The 20,000-nt window shown below is 51.7% G+C and overlaps 2 protein-coding genes and 1 long non-coding RNA gene across 7 annotated transcripts in view; 1 reads left to right on the plus strand and 2 right to left on the minus strand.

The window, feature by feature from the left end:
- LOC115542846 (thioredoxin reductase 1, cytoplasmic) overlaps positions 1–9,065 on the minus strand; it is a 13,506-nt gene extending 4,441 nt beyond the window's left edge. Inside the window, exons 1-10 of one of the 2 annotated variants that reach the window (XM_030355309.1) lie at positions 8,759–9,062; positions 8,259–8,331; positions 7,730–7,846; positions 7,124–7,266; positions 5,635–5,750; positions 4,093–4,321; positions 3,942–3,981; positions 2,981–3,081; positions 2,662–2,738; positions 203–392 (exon numbers count right to left, since the gene is read on the minus strand). In XM_030355309.1, coding sequence (XP_030211169.1) covers positions 203–392; positions 2,662–2,738; positions 2,981–3,081; positions 3,942–3,981; positions 4,093–4,321; positions 5,635–5,750; positions 7,124–7,266; positions 7,730–7,846; positions 8,259–8,331; positions 8,759–8,845 — 1,173 coding nt within the window. In that variant the 5' untranslated portion in view covers positions 8,846–9,062. Of the gene's footprint in view, positions 1–202; positions 393–635; positions 945–2,489; positions 2,739–2,980; positions 3,082–3,941; positions 3,982–4,092; positions 4,322–5,634; positions 5,751–7,123; positions 7,267–7,729; positions 7,847–8,258; positions 8,332–8,758 lie in introns of those variants that run through there. The other variant, XM_030355310.1, reaches the window with a different exon arrangement.
- A 126-nt stretch (positions 9,066–9,191) lies between these two features.
- nfyba (nuclear transcription factor Y, beta a) lies at positions 9,192–16,024 on the plus strand. 4 transcript variants are annotated; one of them, XM_030355346.1, is made up of 7 exons: positions 9,192–9,214; positions 11,094–11,187; positions 11,323–11,453; positions 11,712–11,909; positions 13,740–13,818; positions 14,741–14,820; positions 15,342–16,024. In XM_030355346.1, the coding sequence occupies exons 2-7, from the start codon at positions 11,094–11,096 to the stop codon at positions 15,372–15,374; spliced, it is 615 nt and encodes a 204-aa protein (XP_030211206.1). In that variant the 5' UTR covers positions 9,192–9,214; the 3' UTR covers positions 15,375–16,024. The 4 variants fall into 4 exon arrangements, with proteins under 4 accessions (XP_030211206.1, XP_030211205.1, XP_030211207.1 ...); XM_030355345.1 differs by lacking the exon at positions 9,192–9,214 and adding an exon at positions 10,106–10,284; XM_030355347.1 differs by lacking the exon at positions 9,192–9,214 and adding an exon at positions 10,111–10,309 and having other exon boundaries at positions 13,749–13,818.
- On the minus strand, positions 15,691–17,411 carry LOC115542873 (uncharacterized). Its single transcript, XR_003976622.1, has 2 exons — positions 16,857–17,411; positions 15,691–16,686 (listed from the first exon to the last, which is right to left on the minus strand). It is a non-coding gene; the product is annotated as an uncharacterized LOC115542873 (long non-coding RNA).
- Between the last annotated feature and the right edge of the window lie 2,589 nt (positions 17,412–20,000).

Below are 20,000 nucleotides of genomic sequence, written 5' to 3' on the forward strand. Positions count from 1 at the left end.
TCTGTGTCCGACACCGTACTTTAAACGTCCTTTATACCTCAACGTAGCGACCCTCAGCTCGACTGTCTCGACTGGTCGTTTTAAGCCCTAAACATGGTAATACTTATCGATATATGGTGTAAGGTTGTCAGCATTGTGGTGTTGATGAGTGTGTCTCCATGTGGCCCAGCCCTGGTGGTGCTGCAGTACTGAGGTGTGTTACCAGGGGGGTGGGCCCCCCGTACAGTCTGTGGGCCAGGAGCCTCCCAGACCGGGCCCTCAGGACGGGGGAGGGGCAGTGGGGTCCCAGGCCAGAGGAGGAGGAGGAGGAGGAGGAGGAGGAGGAGGAGGAGGACAGGCAGTAGATGTGGTCCACGCTGGTCTGGTCCAGCTTGTTCACTAGGACCCGCCCACTGCCGCATGGGACACACACACACACACGTATGAAAACACACACACACACACACACAAAAATACACACAGGTGCATGCAGACACACACACATCCACGCTCACACACACACACACACGCATGCAATGCATACACACACACACACACACACACACAGACACACACACCCCATGCATGTACGCACACACACTGTGGTATCCCGGTGCTCGGTTGGGCCGGAATCCACGTACAAAACTCGCTTGGCCTTGGGGTTTTAGCCATTTCAGGGATTTATTTAACAGTCAACTGAAACAATCAAACAATGAAGGAGACGTGGTCTCTAGGGCCTCCGTGGGCCTCTAGGCTCTCTCGCTGCCACGAGCCCTTCCTTCCTGCTCCCGACCCGTGCTGTGCTGTGCTGGACCTCCACTTAAGATGGCTCCCGTGCTTTCGGCCAGGTGTCCCCCAATCACCCTGATTGGGGAGCCAAAAGGGCTGCTCTCCGTCGCCGGCTGGTGGGTGGGGGTGGTATATCCAGTCCTCCACGGTACCCCGGGCCCGTCCAGGCCGAGGACCACGTGGCGGGATGCCACACTCCTCCACCCTTTGTCCAAGCCCCAGGTAGCCGAGGGACCCGCCCAGGCAGGTATCTCGCCGGGGCCGGGTGTCTCCTGCGGTGCCGGCTGCGTCCCTCGCGGCAGCGGCGGCGGCGGCTCCTCTCGCAGCGGCGCCGGCCGCATCCCTTGCCGCGACGGCAGCCGCATCTCTCGCCTCGCCGGCGCCGGCTGCACCTCCTGCCGCACCGGCGGCGGCCGCACCTCCTGCCGCGGCGGCGACCGCACCTCCTGCCGCGGCGGCGACCGCACCTCCTGCCGCGGCGGCGACCGCACCTCCTGCCGCGGCGGCGACGGCACCTCCTGCCGCGGCGGCGGCCGCACCTCCTGCCGCGGCGGCGGCCGCACCTCCTGCCGCGGCGGCGACGGCACCTCCTGCCGCGGCGGCGGCCGCACCTCCTGCCGCGGCGGCGGCCGCATCTCTCCGGACCCGGGACTCCAGCGCCGGGTCCCAAAGCCGACGGAGAATCGGGCAGTCCCTCCCAATTAGGAATGGCACCGGGAGGTGTGGCACGACCCCTGCCCTAGCCGTGAACACCCCCTGTGGTGTCCGGACGACCACGTGGCAGGTCTTGTATGTTCGTGTGTCCCCGTGTACGCATGTCACCTCCATTGGTGACCCTTCCCTTCCCCCCTCCAGGTCGGGCCGGAGGAGGGTGACCATGCTGCCAGTGTCCACTATGGCCTGCGTCTGTTTGGACATCACTCTCGCAGGTACGGTTGGGCACCCGGACGCTTCCTTTGCCCAACATGTCGCCAGCATGCAGGGCCGGCCCGTCCCCACGTCCGCGTAGGTCGACGGCACTGTCACGTCCCGGTCTCGCGCTGCGGCCTCGTCTCGCGCTGCGGCGGCGGCGGCGTCCCTTGCGCCGGCGGCGGCGTCCCTTGCGGCGGCGGCGGCGTCCCTTTCGGCGGCGGCAGCGTCTCTTGCGGCAGCGGCGACGTCTCTTGCGGCAGCGGCGACGTCTCTTGCGGCAGCGGCGACGTCTCTTGCGGCAGCGGCGACGTCTCTGGCGGCAGCGGCGACGTCCCTTGCGGCTGCGGCGGCGTCCCTTGCGGCGGCGGCGGCGTCCCTTGCGGCGGCGGCGTCTGTACCGGGGAGCCATAGTGGGACCTTCGTTTTGCCTGTATTCTCCACCAAGTGTGGTATCCCGGTGCTCGGTTGGGCCGGAATCCACGTACAAAACTCGCTTGGCCTTGGGGTTTTAGCCATTTCAGGGATTTATTTAACAGTCAACTGAAACAATCAAACAATGAAGGAGACGTGGTCTCTAGGGCCTCCGTGGGCCTCTAGGCTCTCTCGCTGCCACGAGCCCTTCCTTCCTGCTCCCGACCCGTGCTGTGCTGTGCTGGACCTCCACTTAAGATGGCTCCCGTGCTTTCGGCCAGGTGTCCCCCAATCACCCTGATTGGGGAGCCAAAAGGGCTGCTCTCCGTCGCCGGCTGGTGGGTGGGGGTGGTATATCCAGTCCTCCACGGTACCCCGGGCCCGTCCAGGCCGAGGACCACGTGGCGGGATGCCACAACACACACACACACATACACGCATGCACAAGCATGAAAATAAGCACATGCATGCATGCACGCATACACACACACACGCGCACACACACAGACCAAAACAACAACAACAACAACAATCTCACACACACAGACACGCACACACACAGTCACATACTCTGGGCTACATTTCACCCCAACCCGCTCTAGTCCGATGTTAGAGGTACTGGCCTCTATCCCTGCAGCCAGCAGGACCTGCAACACACACACACGCACGCACGCACGCACACACACACACACACACACACACACACACACACACACACACACACACACACACACACACACACAAACATACACAACCATACATATAGATACACAGATATAGTTCTAACAGTGAAGCTAGGTCCATTATGCAGAGACACCAGACAACGTGCCCAACCCCCCCAGCTTAGACCCCCCCCCCCCCCCCCCGGCCCAGCCTGACAGCCCCCCACCGTATCGAAGTCCTCCTGTGTGGCGGGTCCGTCCCTGGAGAGCAGGCTGGCCCTCAGGCCCCCCGGGGCCCTCAGCCCCCCCAGGGGCCCCAGCAACGCCGCTTCACCAGGGAGAGAGGGAACGCAGATTAGAGACGGCGTCGGGCCCCTGAGGAGCGTCTGTAACACAGGAGTTGGGCCCCTGGCAAGCGTCAGGTGTATGGGGTAATTAAAGACAGAGCTGCTCAGGCAACAAGTGGCTGGGGACTACTCCCGCCGTGACTGTCTGTTTATCCTTCAGTGTGTCTGTGTGTGTGTCTTTGTGTGTGTCTGTGTATGTGTGACTGTGAGTGAGTGTGAGTGTGTGTGTGTGTGTGTGTGTGTGTGTGTGTGTGTGTGTGTGTGTGTGTGTGTGTGTGTGTGTGTGTGTGTGTGTGTTGTGGCAACCCGGCCCAGGCCAATTAAGGAGATTCAGAGCACCTGAGGAACAGGTGGAGAAGCAGGGCTTAAATAGCCCGCTTCTCCACTCATTCGGGGCTCTCCCAGCCCTGGAGCTCCTGCTCGGAGAGACCGGCCGTCGTGGGTGACGGGATTCCACCCACGACGGATGGGACCGTTGATTCCTCCCAGGTCTTACGTTCTTTTGTGTTGGGAGAGACTTTGTGTTATGTTTTGGATTAAACATGCCTTTTTGGCTTTTCCCCGTGAAATGGTGTCCTGTTTGGGAGGAGGTGGTTCGCTGACCGTGCCGGGTTGCCACAGTGTGTGAGCGTCTGTCTGTCTATCCTCTGTGTTTTTATGTTGGCAGGAATAGGTAGGTTTGGAGACATGAACGGATGTATCACATGTTTGCTGCGTGTTAGCATGTTGTAGCATGGTTAGCATGTCGTAGCATGGTTATCATGATGTAGCACGGCTATCGGGGTCTTATGGTTGTCTTATATTTCTGTGCTGAGGGTTGAAGTTATACAAGCTGATGTACCTGCAGAAACGCCCCCATCCTGAGCACCTATCTGCTCCACCTAAGAGACAAAAAACAGAAACACACACTTGCTGAGTGTGTGTTTACGTTTGTGTGTGTGTTTGTGTGTGTGTGTGTGTGTGTGTGTGTGTGTGTGAATGTGTTTGCTTACCTTGCTGAGTGTGTGCTCGTACAGGAAGTGGACTCCGTGCACCAGCATGTGGTTCTCGATCTTCTGGGACATCTTGAGGTCGAAGCCTGGCAGGAGGTCAGAGGTCGGCAGCATGAGAGTGACCTCGTGACCCAGGCCGGCCAGGAAGCCAGCACACTCCACCCCCTCCGGAGACCCGCCCACCACCAGGGTGCGGCCGGGCGGGCAAGGCCTGGAGAACAGCTCGTTACTGGAGAGAGAGACAGAGAGAGAGAGAGAGAGAGAGAGAGAGAGAGAGAGAGAGAGAGAGAGAGAGAGAGATAGGGGGAGAGAGAGATAGGGGGAGAGAGAGAGAGAGATAGGGGGAGAGAGAGAGAGGGCGAGAGAGAGAGAGAGAGAGCGAGAGAGATACAGATAGAGAGCGAGAAAAAGAGAGAGAGAGAAGAGAGTGAGACGGAGGGACAGAGAGACAGATGAAGATGGAGACAGCAGAAGAGGCAGCAAGACGGAGAGACAGGAAGAGAGCGTCAGAGAGACAGGTAACCACGGCGACAGAGTGAGACACTAGTCCGTGACTGTCCCATCACCCAGGCCGGTCCGTCCTCGGAGCCCTAGACGCTGACCTCACACGGCCTCCTCCTCACATTAGCCAGCGGTCCCACGGGAGGAAGAGATGTGTTTGCATAACACTACCCCGGGGCACATTCATCCCCGCTGTGTCGACAGCCACCAGTATGGACGGTGACAGTTTCATTAAAGAGTAATTGAGTGTGTCCCGCTTTGTTTCAAAGTTCCCACGCAGCTCCCGCGGGGGGGGGGAGAGAATACACCACAGGCGCTGTCGGCCTCGCGTAGACACCAGAGACGTCCTCAGAGAGAGACGAGCCACACCCGGATCCACTGCACAACAGCGGCGAAAGTGTCCTGTTCGCATGGACAAAACGCAAGGTTTCTGACCAATCAGAGCACTGCACTGGGTTGACATTGCCGCGGCACATGTGGGGTACTCCACCCAGATAGTGTGACTGTGACCACGCCCACCAGTCCAACGATGCCTGTTATTGGTCAACAAAGCCAGTAAGTCGGTGGTACCGTGACGACGTCACTGTGTCAGACCACCGTTTAACAACCTATGTGTACATGCCGATTTAGATTTTGTAATGACAATATCGAGCCTTAACTCTCTCCCAAAGTACTCTTTAGCAACATAAGTTGCTCAAACACATTATAGAGGGGGTGAACTTAAGCTAACTCGACCTTTGACCTCTTTGTGATAGCAGGGGTGACAAAGTGACACTGTTGTAAATCATGTTCTTTGCAATAGGGCCTATAAGGAAAGACAAAGGTTGTTTCATTAACATGTAGTTCACCTGACGGCCATATTGGTTGGTCGGGTAGGGAAACCTTCTAGAATCATGAGGGGAACCATGACAATTGAATGGACATGCATTCTAAATTTAAATATTCTAGAAGGTTCCCACCCAGCGGACCAACATGGCCGCCAGGTGGAAGGGTCTGTTGCTAGGAGACAGGTGAGTCCTGGTGGACAACCTGGGTCCCCACCTGGTGACACAGTGCTCCCTGTCTCCCGGTACCCCAGGGTAGCGAGGTCGCTCCCCGGGGTCGATGACCAGCGTCCCCACAGAGAGGCGGGACTTCCTTCCATCGGTGTCTGTCACCTGATTGGTCAAACACAGACCCAGCATGTCATTCATAGCAGGAAGATGTTGAAAGAGGTGAAAAGGTGTGATTATTTTGATAATTAACTTTTGCAGTTTCTTACAGTTGGATGCCCTTAAACTGTGTTCTTTCAGTTTAAGGACTTTCAACTTTTACAGGTTCTTACAGTTTAAGGATTTTAAACTGTGTTGTTACAGTTTAAGTTCCTTAAACTGTGCTCTTTCAGTTTATGGTCCTTAAACTGTGTTCTTAGAGTTAACGGTCCTTAAACTGTGTAAAGTGGTATAGTTTTGAGCCTCTATGCCTTCACAACGTTACTGTGTCTAGACGGGTCTATAATGAATAAACAAAGAATGAAAGTCATTTCACTGTCTTGCAAGTAAGCAACAAGGCAAATCAAAACGTGTTGTTGCTGGTCTGAGATCAGACCTGGAGTTCCACTCTGCAACCTGTACTTAAACGCCAGTGCGTTACTTTATCTGCAGACTTGATTATGTGTTGTAGAGGTTGTTTAGACTCAGTGGAAATGACCTCATGCCAGGGTTTATCACATGAAACACGTCAGGAGAGAACACGTCAGGAGAGGTAACACTAATGACAAACTCATATTTAATTAGAAGTAATAACAACTGGAAAAATAGACTTCACATTAAAGCAACTCCTTTATATCACATCTTAAATTAAATCTCCTCTGAGCGAGTATCAAAGATTTTAAACAAGCTGTAATCACCAAATCCCCTAATCTCCCTCCACCATCTAAAGATGTCGGGATGTTTGAAGACTCAAAGGGGATGGGCTATCTTCTAATATAACAGAGTACCGTCTCATACGTGTGTTGGGAAACAATCGCGGTCGGCAACTTCAACTCTGTTACCATAAAAATAAATCTCAGAAAACGTGGACCAATTAAGTAATTGCTGCGTGACTTGTGGTTACTCTCTTATATTACAAAAGGCGGGAGCGTGACGGTGAAGCTCTGAAGCAGATAGTTTAGCTTAGCGTAGCTTAGTGTAGCTCCCCTCCTCAGCCGAGAGGCATCCAGCTGCACCCCGGGCAACGGCACTGTGGTGTGGTGGCAGGTCTGTTTTTTTATCAATGTACTATGACATTCTATCAATGTACTAATCGCTTTATAGATAGATGCTATTGATAAGCAATACATTGAGCTGTGTGATGGAGAAGCTGGTTGATGTAATGGTAAACGTTCGAGAAGATCTATCTATCTATATACTGTACATATCTATATATATCTTGCCGAGAAAACCTAACCTGCCACACACCAGTGCCGTTGCCACACCCCAGTGACCGGCTCCGGGGCCAGCCCTCTGCGGGGCCCCTAGCATAGACCGTATAGGACGCCTGAGGGCCACACCTCTACAACGTGAGGGGCCAGCATCTCCCAGCCGGCCCTGAGGTAGGCAGCGCCGCACTCGGTCAGGTCCCTCCTGACCCCCAGGACGCAGGACTCTGCGTGGCCCAACAGAGCGTCTGAGAGGCCCTCCCAGCTGTGGGAGGCTGGGGGAGGAGAGAGAGAGCTGTCAGCAGAGCGGGGGCACCGTGATGCAGGCCGCCATGAGGCGATATGTACTGATGAACCGGGACGATATTCATATTCTCACATTATCTCACTACATCGTCTGGCGTTATTGAGTTACGGGGCAGAAATACAACTGTAATACAACTGTAATTCAATAATGTCAGAGAAATGCTAGGGAAATGTGACTTACACCCACAAACAGTATTCTGTTGTTTAAAGAAGACAGCAATATAGTTTTATAATATAAAAGTAATATAAAAGCCTCTAATACCCATAGTGGGGGTGCAGGAGTAGAGATGTAGATGTAGACATATTGATTTGTTCAATTTATGTTTGAGACCAAAAGTGAGATTTCTGTTTTATCAATTAAAGGTCCAGGTTTCATGCCCACGTGGTAAATGCTCGACAGAAAATGATATGATTTACATTAATGATGCTGACCTGTCTCTTTAAATCTCCAGCCGTATTTCTGTGAGTCCTGAATGTCCTGTCCCAACTGGGACGCCCTGTGTAGCAGCTTCCTCACGGTCGCCATGGTTACACTGGACCATCCCAGAACTGAGAGGAAAGAGAAGAGAGGAGCAAGGATGGAGGAGAGAGGAGAAGAGATGAGAGGAGCTAGGAGAGAGGAGATGAGAGAGGCGGGGAGAGGAGAGAAGAGAGGAGAGAAGTGGAGAGGAGAGGAGAGGAGGGTTGAGGAGAGGAGAGGAGAGGAGAGGAGAGGAGAGGAGAGGAGAGGAAAGGAGAGGAGAGGGGAGGAGAGGAGAGGAGAGGAGAGGAGAGGAGAGGAGAGGAGAAGAGAGAAGAGGAGAGGAGTGAAAGGTTACTAATGCAGAGGAGAAGTGGGGTTGATTATTGAAGAGCAAATGAGAAAGAGCGAAAAGAGAGGATTGAAGAGGAGAAAGAAGACGATAAATGATGCATGACCTCCTTTGACAGACAATGAAGTGTGTGCGAACAAAACACACACCTGAAGTGGTGGCTTCAGAAAATGGGGTCACAGGGTCAATCACCAGAACTCTTTTATTAAACCCGACGGCTTCCTGAAAGAGAGAGAGAGAGGGGGGGGGGGGGGGGGGGGGGGGGGGGGGATACAGCTGGCAGTGAAATGAATCATTCAGACAGCAGGTTAAGTATCTGCTCCCCTAAAAGCGTGGCAGGGAATGAGCGATCTCTCTCTCTCTCTCTCTCTCTCTCCTCCTCCGTCATCCGGAGGTACCTACAGATCATCCAATTAGCATATATTATATTAAGACTGTTATATCCCATCTTTGCTCTGGCTCCGCCCCTGCTAATCAAAGACAGACGTAATGACTACAAATTAGTAATCATTCAATATCATTTATTTTGGATTAAACTGTCTTTCTCAAGTTCTCAAACTGCACACATGCTCACAAACGAAGACGTCACACACATGAAGATCTCAAGACGTCATGAGGCTTTATACATAGATACGATGACATAGCTGACCTTGGCAACAGCTTGACCTCCTGACCCCGCCCCTACGACCAGCAGGTCGTAGTCAAACGACGACAACGGACCAATGGGCTGCTCCATATTGCCTCACTGATCCAAGTCGTTCACCTGAGAAGACACCTGTTGTCTTGAGTCCAGGGTTGAAGAACTATACACACATGTACTCCTCAGTGCCCTCACAGCAAGTACACTCAGTAGGACTACACAACACGCACACTCTGTCTCCAGCTAACACAACTCTGTGCCCTCCACAGCAAGTAGACTTAGTAGGACTACACAACAACACCCACTCTATCGCCAGCCAACGCCAACGGACTTTAGTCTGCCTTTTTCCCCCCAGCACAGACTTGACCGGTTTAGACTGGTGTAGAGGACTCTGTTGTTGATCTCTCTGTCACGCAGAAATAAGACCGCAGAGAACTATTGAATACGGTGTGATTTTGTAAATATGTAAGTTTTGCTACGGAATATTTATTCAGTATTACAATTTTCGGTTTAACATTAATCACAGAAGGAGAATGTTATGCCAAGGTGATACAGCCAAATAGAGTATAGGCGATTTTTTGTATGCGAAAACATGTGGTAATCGACTGTGTTGCGGTGCGGCGGTGACATCTGGCGGCGCAGCGTGGAACTTCCACGCTCTGGGAAACGCGTGTTGGTTGAGACAGCTGCTTCAGGAGTTGGGAGTATATGTTTTTATTAAATTACAACGATGCGTTATGGAACACAACGCTGACGTTAGAGTTTGGTTGATAAAAAACACTATCTAATCGCATTCGTTTGATACTTCCAAACATTAATTCAATACGAAAGCTGGAACGAATAACTAAAAACATGCCTAACGCTACTTAACCAAATGCTGTGAATGCAGGTAATACGACTCACTTGATTTGATCACTTTCACGTAAAGTTGAACACACTGATTAGTCAAGGATCAATGTGGTTTATCAACATTGAACAACTTCCTTCTATTCTCTGACTGACCCCGAAACTTTTGTAACATGAGCGGCCTTTTGAGTACGCACGCATGCGCAGTGTTGAATAATTTACTCCAACGCTGAAATACATTTATATACTGTAAATATGTTATATTATGTATTTAAACAAACATGCAAATCCACAATCATTAATTTGCAGTATTATCCTGTTGAGGAAAGCGTTCAATATTATCTACCTCCAAATGCATTAAACAGTCGATGCAAAAAAAAAAGAAGGAGATAATTGCATATTTAATTGTATTATTTACTTTGGACCATGTGTACGCATGAACAAGAGATGCCCTTGTCTGTGTATTTAACGTGTACGTTTAACGTCTGCACTGCAGACACAACGCTCCCCTGTTGGTGAGTCGGGGTACTTCAGCCCCACTGGCGGTGAGTCGGGGTACTGCGGCTCGGCGGGACGCCCCCCTGGCGGTGAGTCGGGGTACGGCGGCCCGCTACAGGACGCGCCGCTCCGCGCAGGGACTGGTTCTTTCGCAGCCATTTTCTGTCCAACCAAACAGCCGTTCCGAGAAGGTAACCAACCAGGGCTTCATCGCAGGTTGGTGTCTGGCTCCGGCCAATGATTGCTAACCGATTTCTCGTTAGCTCGAATGGAAATGTCCGTCTGCGTGTGATTTGTGTTTGTTGTCGGGGTGGATGAGGGCTGATGATCAGGAAGTACCCGTTCTGATAAAGAATAAGAATAACACCCTGGCGGCCCGAGCCTGGTCCACCAGGACAAAGAGCAGGCCGGCGCGGCGCCTCGGGACGCGGCTTGCGGCAGACTGGGAGTCCGGTGAAGTTAGGGTCCGAGTCCTTCGCGATCAGCCGGGTTCAGTGCACCGGGTCCCCGCGGTGTGGAGCGGGACGACCCGGGGATCGAACCTACCCGCTTTTAGACATTAGCCTCGGTGCTAACTGGGTTGGCTAGCTGGTCGACACCAGGAATATGTACGGGATCCGCTAGCCCGCCTTAGCTCGGCACAGAGAGCTACGTTTAGCACGGGTCTCGGTTGTAAGTGATATGCGTGGTGCGGTCTTATGTGTGTACGGTCAGATCAACGCGGCGGCGGGTTGTTGATTTCGCAGTGGCGTGTTTTGGCGCCTTGACTCGGGAGACGGTCCCACCACAGTGGAGCGGGAACGGCAATATGGACTACAGGTCTCCGTCGAGGCGCCCCGTCTGGAGTCGGACCCCGCGTCTCCATCTCCATCCAGGTGCCCTGTCTGGAAATGGTGACGTGGGGTCCATCTCCATCCAGACACCACGTCTGGATATGGACCCCCGCGTCTCGATCTCCAATCTACCCGTCTGATGCGCCTTTGTTTTGTTTGTGCCCCAGATGGACGGAGACGGTTCCACCACAGACGCCTCCCAGCTGGGTATCACCGGAGAGTACATGGCGTCCGGGCACTACGTACTGCAATCACAAGAAGGTAAAGGAATAATAAAAACAACAATGTTAGAATAGGTTTGGCGTGTCTCTATTCCGCATGTTTATTGTTCCACTGAATTGAGGGACGTTAACCACGTGACCGATTGTGATTGTTTCGCTCTTGTGTCGCTCACAGATGACGGGGATGAGAGTCTAAACGACCATGAGGAGGGGGGCATTAAGGAGAACTTCAGGGAACAGGACATCTACCTGCCCATCGCCAACGTGGCTCGCATCATGAAGAACGCAGTCCCGCAGACGGGGAAGGTGTGTGTGTGTGTGTGTGTGTGTGTGTGTGTTTGTCTCTCGCTCTCTGTTTGCGTGTGTCTCTCTCTGTCTTTGTGCTTGTGTGTGTGACACTCTTTGTGCCTTTTTGCATCTGTGTGTGTCTCTTTCTTTGTGTGTGTGTGTGTGTGTGAGATTTAGAAAGCGGTCGACAATACTATTTCCATTGAAACCTCCACACAAGCCATCCCTTTCGTTCCTCGTCATCACACTCCCCCTCTCCCCCTCCTTGTGTGTCAGATCGCCAAAGACGCCAAGGAGTGCGTGCAGGAGTGCGTGAGCGAGTTCATCAGCTTCATCACGTCGGAGGCCAGCGAGCGCTGCCACCAGGAGAAGAGGAAAACCATCAACGGCGAGGACATCCTGTTCGCCATGTCCACGCTGGGCTTCGACATGTACGTGGAGCCGCTGAAGCTGTACCTGCAGAAGTTCAGAGAGGTGAGCGAGTTCCGAGTGTGTGGGTTGGGGGGGGGGGGGGCTTGTTGGTTCTGTGGCGGAGGACATCCTTCTAGAGCAGGGGTCAGCAACCTTTTCAACATGCAGTGCCAGTTTGAAATTTTCTCGTTAATGAGTGTGCCTTAAGCAACAATATATTAAACATTAAGCTGAATTATGACACAGCGACCAAAAACATTTCCAGACGACCTGGAATTGTATAATGTTTTTTTGTTGTTATATTTGCAACATGGGATTAAAAATTATAATTACCTGTGTCCCATCTTAAAACACCACTTTCAGGAACTTATTTAAAAACATATTTGCAATGTGAGGAATGTAAAAAACGAGAATATATGAGAATGTTGGAACCATCCACATCATATCTTTAAGACATGAACAGCTTTGCAAAACCATGTGAAGGCGATGCATACAGGACACTTGCAACAATATTTTAAATATTTTCTTCTCTATTACTCACAACATAGGTTTAGGCTACATACTATTAATTGATCCCATTTCAGAACACTGCTTTCAGTAACTCATTTAAACATATTTGCACGTACGCGTGCCTTGGGTTGCCGACCCCTGTTCTAGAGTCAACCTTCTACAGTTGTCGCATCAGAAACCTCTCCATCGGTTAGAGACGGGTGACCCAGCAACACAGCTCTTAAAGAGGCGTTCCCTCGACCTAGTTATGGTTACCTAGTCCTAGTTAGGGTCCTCTAGTTATGATCCTCTAGTTCTAGTTATGGTCCTCTAGTCCTAGTTATGGTCCTCTAGTCCTAGTTATGATCCTCTAGTTCTAGTTAAGGTCCTCTAGTCCTAGTTATGATCCTCTAGTCCTAGTTATGATTCTCTAGTTATGATCCTCTAGTCCTAGTTATGATCCTCTAGTCCATGATCCTCTAGTCCTAGTTATGATCCTCTAGTCCTAGTTATGATCCTCTAGTCCTAGTTATGATTCTCTAGTACTAGTTAGGATCCTCTAGTCCTAGTTAGGATCCTCTAGTTAGGATCCTCTAGTCCTAGTTGCGATCCTCTAGTCCTAGTTAGGATCCTCTAGTCCTAGTTATGATCCTCTAGTTATGATCCTCTAGTCCTAGTTATGATCATATAGTTATGGTCCCCTAGTAATGATCCTCTTGTCCTAGTTATGATCCCCTAGTTCTAGTTATGATTCCTTAGACTTAGTTATGATCCTCTGGTCCTAGTTATTATCCCATCCCAACATTAGGTAGTAATAAATGACTCGTACCATATATGTCGGCCCTTATTCAACCCATTTATCGCGGTATCGTGGGGAGGGATGGGCTCCTTGGGAAGGGCTGCTCCCCCTCCAGCGATACTTCAGGCCACAGTGACATCACATCTACACCATGAGCTAAAGGAGCCAATCAGCCGTAGGGGGAGGAGCTACTAGCCTCCCCACAGAGCATGATGTCACTCATTGGTGAGGGTTGGGGTGTTGGGGCCTTTTTATTATTATTATTATTTTTTTTAAAGCTCATAAAATAATTTGGGTCGCACATAAATTGACGGGGTCGGTCGGAAACCGGAACCAAACAAAAAAAAAGTTTAGGCCTTACGTGGATGTGCTCTGTTAAAACATTTAGAGGTTCAACCACCACAGGGAGAGGGAATGACGTTTATAAATCATCACCGCCACTGAGGTTGATGAAGTACGTGTTTGCCGGTTCCGGTGTGTGTGTGTGTGAGGGGGGCGGACTGCGGCCGCTGCTCCAGGGGCCCCGGAGCGGCGCCGTGGGGCCCCGGAGCGGCGCCGTGGGGCCCCCAGAGTTGAGCTTGATGTGGCCTGCCTGTGTTTCCCAGGCGATGAAGGGGGAGAAGGGAATGCCGGGTGTCTCCGTGGGGGAAGGCCTAGGGGAGGAGCTAACCGACGACAGCTTCAGTAAGTACCACCCACACCCCCCCCCCGCACCCTAACCCCACCCCCCCCCCCCCCCCCCCCCCCCCCCCCCCTCACCGCTCGTCAGCTGACAGGACGGGAGTCCCTGGACAGACTGAGGTGTAATGTCTGTCTGTCTATCTATCGTGGTCAGACTGAAGTGCAATGTCTGTCTGCCTGTCCTGTTCAGGATGAGGTGTCTGTCTGTCCTCCCTGGTCAGGATGAGCTGTCTGTCTGCCTGTCTGTCTGTCTGTCCTCCCTGGTCAGGATGAGCTGTCTGTCTGTCTGTCCTCCCTGGTTGGGCTGATGTCTGTCTGTCTGTCTGTCTGTCTGTCTGTCCTCCCTGGTCAGGATGAGCTGTCTGTCTGCCTGTCCTCCCTGGTTGGGCTGATGCCTGTCTGTCTGTCCTCCCTGGTCAGGATGAGCTGTCTGTCTGTCTGTCCTCCCTGGTCATGATGAGGTGTAATGCCTGTCTGCGTCTCGCCTGAGTCGATGTGTAGGATACGAGTGTTCTTATGTTTCGTGTTCGAGGCTGCTGACTGTAAAACAAGTGTTATTGTTTTCTGTCTGGACCAGGTGTCTCTTGTAAGAGGTGTTTAATCTCAATGAGACCAACCGGTTCAATAAAGTAACGGCACAGAAGGCTTTATGACCTGCTGGATGTGCTTTCCCTTCTAGCATCATATCTTTTTATTATTATCCAGTATATTGTACTGTCTCTGTCTGGGATAATTAAAGTAATCCTTAACCTTGCCTTCTTTGCCAAAACCTGCCCTTTATGCTGCAGACAATATCCATAAATATACAATCTTATTTAAATAGATTTCCCATAGGATATATTCTGTTATTGTGCCATGTATCTCTGCTCATTGTTGCTTACTATTTGGCAACAATTCAACTAACCATTCACTTCCTCCCCAACAGCCAATCCGCTGCCAGCAGGCATCATCACGGCTGACGGCCAGCAGCAGAACGTCATGGTGTACACGACGGCGTACCAACAGGTTGGTCTGGGCTCGGATAATCACGTTTTATAGATTTATCTTCCATCTTTTAACAGCCTTCCTACTTCATGTATCGAAATTCCCGCCCCCCTTCTCGCCTCAAACACATCCCTGAAGACCCGCCCCCCCCCCCCCATCTAGCAAACGCTGTAACTGAGTTCCTGACCCCTCTCTCCTCTGAAACCATGTCACTGAAAGTCCCGCCCTCTCTCCTCTCCAAACCATGTCACTGAAAGTCCCGCCCTCCCTCCTCTCCATACCATGTTACTGAAAGTCCCGCCCTCTTTCTCCTCTAAACCCATGTCAGTGAAAGTCCCGCCCATTCTCTCTCTTCTAAACCCATGTCATTGAAAGTCCCGCCCATTCTCTCTCTTCTAAACCCATGTCATTGAAAGTCCCGCCCATTCTCTCTCCTCTAAACCCATGTCATTGAAAGTCCCGCCCCTCCCTCTCCTCTAAACCGGAAGTGTGGACTGAGACGTTGTGTGTGTGTGTGTGTGTTTGTGTTTCCTTTTATCCAGATTCCGTCCGTTCAGCAGATCCAGTTCTCATGACGGGGGTCCGTTCCGACGCGGCCCTGCCACACGCTGCTAGGACCCCCCCTCCCCCCCACCAACTTCTACCTGGGGGCGGGGGGGGGGGTTAAAGGTCACCATATAGAACAGACATAGAACAGGAAGTAGTACTAGTAGTAGGTAGTGGTGAGGTGGAGGAGGGCGGGTCTAGCGACCCAGTCCCTGGGTGTACAGTTTAAGAACGACAGACCGAGAAGCATTCTGTTCATTAGGGTGTAGATTCTGGGAGGGGGGGGGGGGGGGGGGGACGCGCTGAGAATGTCGTTGTAACGGGTTGTAATTGTTCTTCTTTTTGTTTTTTAAAAGCTAGCGTCATTACACAGGTGTAGCGGTCAGAGATGTTGTGTTTGGGGAGACTTCGGGAGCGTCTTGTGAACTTGTGTTTGGTTTTTATGCCCGTTGTTTCTGGCGGGTGGGTGGCGGGCGGGGGGGGGGGGGGGGGGGGGGGGGGGGGTGGAGGGCTGGGGTTGGAGGTGTGTCTGGTGCTTTTCTGTTTGTGTAAAATCCTTTTCTTTAAGCCTTGATGGTGGTTTTGCCAGACCCACACCGCTGTTTTGTACGTTGATACCGATGACCGTGTGCATTAATGTTATGAAGATCCTTTGAAATAAATGCAAAACTGACTGAAATACAGAGTTCATCCTTTTATTAAATAACATTACCCTCTCATTATCTACTGTGTGTATTCATATGTTTGTAAAATATTATCATTATTAATTGATATATATTATGTATAGAGATAGATATAGTCCTAAGATGTATATCTCTACCTAGATATAGATAGATATAAAATATAGATAATGAATAGACAATAATGGTAATATTTTATACGGGGTTATGCTAAATATGTAATTAATTATAATCCAATTCAAAGTTAAACCAATAAGCAAATACCAAAATGTATTACAAATGAAGAGGCCAGGAAAGATTAAAATGAGCATAGAGAGCATACTCAACATCACAAGCAATAACTGGAGCTGGACCAATGAGAGCAGAGGCTACAGAGACACGCGCCCCCTAGGGGACCTGTCGTTCACCACACTATAAATATCGAACTCTGTCGGCGAACCATGGACTCTAAATACATTTCCACCCAGTATATGGTCAACACAATGGCCGTTTCAACGCTGGCCAGAGCAAAGTTCGCCGCCAAAACAATGGCAGAGGAAGACGGACCCAAACAAACGTTCCCTGGTTCCAGCGGGACACTTCCAGCGTGGAATGCCTTTCCTCCCGCGGCGCTCCGGAAAAAACAGACAAAGGCTTCGGACTGGCTGCCAGCCTGGTGGAGCTGGAGAGGGAAACGTACCGATCAGACCGCACACACGCCTAGAACCCAATGGGTCAGGGCTTTGCCACGCAAACACACACACCTACACCCACTGATACAAAGATCCACAAATAGATCCAAACACACACACAATTGATATTTAAAATTTAATCGGCTCTCTCGGCACCTACTCTGACCGGGGGGGGGGGGTTCTGTTTTTCCTGCTTGTGGTGCCTCTGGTATCCTCTGAGCTTCTGGCAGTGTTGGCCAGTTCCATTCTGGGGGATTGTGGGTAATGTGGGGGTGTGGTTACGTAACCTGGGCTGCAGGGAGGGGTTTGGAGCAGTCGTTGGAGTCGTTGTAGGTTGGAAACACTGTACCCATCGGTCCACTATGAGTGGGGGAAACGCTCCGAGAGAATACCTGGGGCGCGTGGCGCCGGGGCGGTCGTCCTCATGGCTGTTTAGTGTCAATGAACAACTCTCTCTCATCGTACTTATGGCAGCTTTAAACACAAGTTAACATTCTAGCAAAGAAGAAGACGCACAGAACCCCCCCTCCCCACACACACGCACACACACACACACACACACCCACACATGGGTACATCGGTGGTGATTGGTACCTAAAGTAATGGATTCAAGCTCTCCACCTCTGACCACTTGGGGGTCCGGGTCAATTAAGACCCCTCTGTGTCCAGGATGTCTATTCTCGGTCCCAGTATCCCCTCTATAGACCCATGGTGATGGCCGTGGACACACACACACACACACACACACACACACACACACACACACACATACACACATACACACACACACACACACACACACACACACACACACATACACACACACACACACACACACACACACATACACACACACACACACACACACACACACACAGGGCCGACGGACTGCGGGGACAAAGGGGACAGTTGTGGGGGGGCCCAAGGCAGAGGGGGGGCCCGTCAACAACTTAGCGCAGGGGGGCCCATTAGTACCCATAGTATAGGGGCCCAGGATTTAGTGCTACGGCCCTGCACACACACACACACACACACACACACACACACACAGATAAAAACACAGATACAATTACACACACGCGTACACACACCCCGATTGGTTCAGGGAATCCCTCTTGCCTGTCAATCACAGGCGTGTGAAATGCAACAGAGGAGAGAGGTAGGGAGGGAGGAAGCCGAGAGGGAGGGAAGGCCCAGTTTGTTGTTTAGCCACAACGGCGTGCTCTCAATCCTTCGCCAAAGCGCCTGTGGCTCTGCTGAGGGCGTGGTCGGAGCCCCTAAACGGGGAGATAATGTACGAGTGGGGGGGCGGGGGGGGGGGAGGCGATGCTGAGAATATAGACTAAAGAAAGACTTGACGCAGACAGGAAGTTACACCGGTCAGGCCGACGCCCACTGGGCCCATTTCCTCCTTTAGAGAAGCCGGGTCGCTGACCAGGACACTGCCGACGGTCACTTCCTGTGCCCCGCCCACTCTGAGAATAAACACTTTGTATAGCTGGGTGTGTGAGTGAGTGTGAGAGACACGCACGCACACACACACACACACACACACACGCACACACACACACACACACACACACACACACACACACACACACACACACACACACAGAAGTCTGCAACAAGACACCACACACACGCATGCACACAACTTGTGTCACAGAAATGGCTGCAAATAAACCTTTTCCAGACAAGCATGTGGACACACACCCACACACACGTACACACTCCATCCTGATCCTGTTTGTCTTCACCTTCAGCTCCACCCATCCTCCGATAGTCTTACCCCCACCACCGCCATCACCCCCTCCCCCCCCCCCCCCCCCCCCCCCATCCGCACTTGTCCTGTTCTTGAAAACACACCTCAAATAATAATAATAATGGATTGAATTTATATAGCGCTTTTCTAGACACTCAAAGACGCTTTAAAATGAAGGGAGGACCTCGCTAACCACCACCGGTGTGTAGCACCCACTTGGGTGATGCAAGGCAGCCAATCTGCGCCAGAACGCTCACTAAACACACAAGCTTGAGGTGGAGAGTGAGGGAATTAACAAGTCAGCCAATAATACAGGAGGATGATTAGGGGGCCAGATTGAATGAGTCTGGTTGGGCCAGGACACCGGGGAAAGCCCTACTCTTTGCGATAAGTGCCCTGGGATCTTTTATGTCCTGAGTGAGTCAGGACCTCGGTTTTACGTCACCTCCGAAGGACGGCGCGGTTCTCGCTATCGCAACCGATACGTCCAGAGAACAAATTATAGAGAGTCAGGCGTCTCATTCACTCATTCATACACATGGACATACACCCCTTCATACACAAATTCAATCACCCATTCATATACTGACGCGGTGGTTTCAACTATGCTCTCTACCAATCATCCATTCACATCCTACTCCTCAGTCTAGAAACCACAATGTAAATTTATGAATTCCTTCAAAATGTTGTCAGCACTATTGGCGTTGCCTCGGGACTGTGGAAGCGAGTGAGAGGAATAACACCTGGAACCCCTTCCTGATAAGGATCAATGGCTCACCGATCAGCATTACTAAAGCTCATATCCCGGCAGGAACTCCCACAGCTGGGATATTTATCACCCAGTCCTCTCTCCTCCCCGATCCCTGTTGTTGCCACATCCAAACAGAATCAAGGCTTTTGTTTATGCGCAACGTAAACACCGAGCTCATGGGGTCACCGCGAACCATCCGTCCCCCCACCCCCGCTATACCCCCCCCCCACACACACACACACACACACACACACACACACACACACACACACACACACACACATACACACACACACACACACACACACACACCTTTGCTGGGCGGGGGATGAAGCTGATGGGTGAAGCTCTCCTCTGAGTGAAGTTCTTCTCTGTCTGAATCTCTTCTCTGTGAGAAGCTCTTCTCTGAGTGAAGCTCTTCTCTGAGTCAAGCTCTTCTCTGTCTGAAGCACTTCTCTTCTCTGAGTGAAGCTCTTCTCTGAGTGACGCTCTTCTCTTCTCTGAGTGAAGCTCTTCTCTTCTCTGAGTGAAGCTCTTCTCTGTCTGAAGCACTTCTCTTCTCTGAGTAAAGCCCTTCTCTTCTCTGAGTGAAGGCTGCTGGTGTTCCGGCTCAATCAGGTAGGAGAGAGAGGAATGACCAGACACCAGGCGCTATATGTCGCTGTGTCGCTTGGGTGAGTGTCAGCAGAGTATCTCCCCAGAGTCCCAGAGATACCAGCTATCGGCCCCCACAGACTGACTGCTTCCTTCCAGGGCCTGCTGGAGCCTCTTCAAATGATGCTCTCTCACAC

The sequence above is a fragment of the Gadus morhua genome, chromosome 4, assembly GCF_902167405.1.
Source record: "Gadus morhua chromosome 4, gadMor3.0, whole genome shotgun sequence".
In the NCBI taxonomy this organism is placed as follows: Eukaryota; Metazoa; Chordata; class Actinopteri; order Gadiformes; family Gadidae; genus Gadus; species Gadus morhua.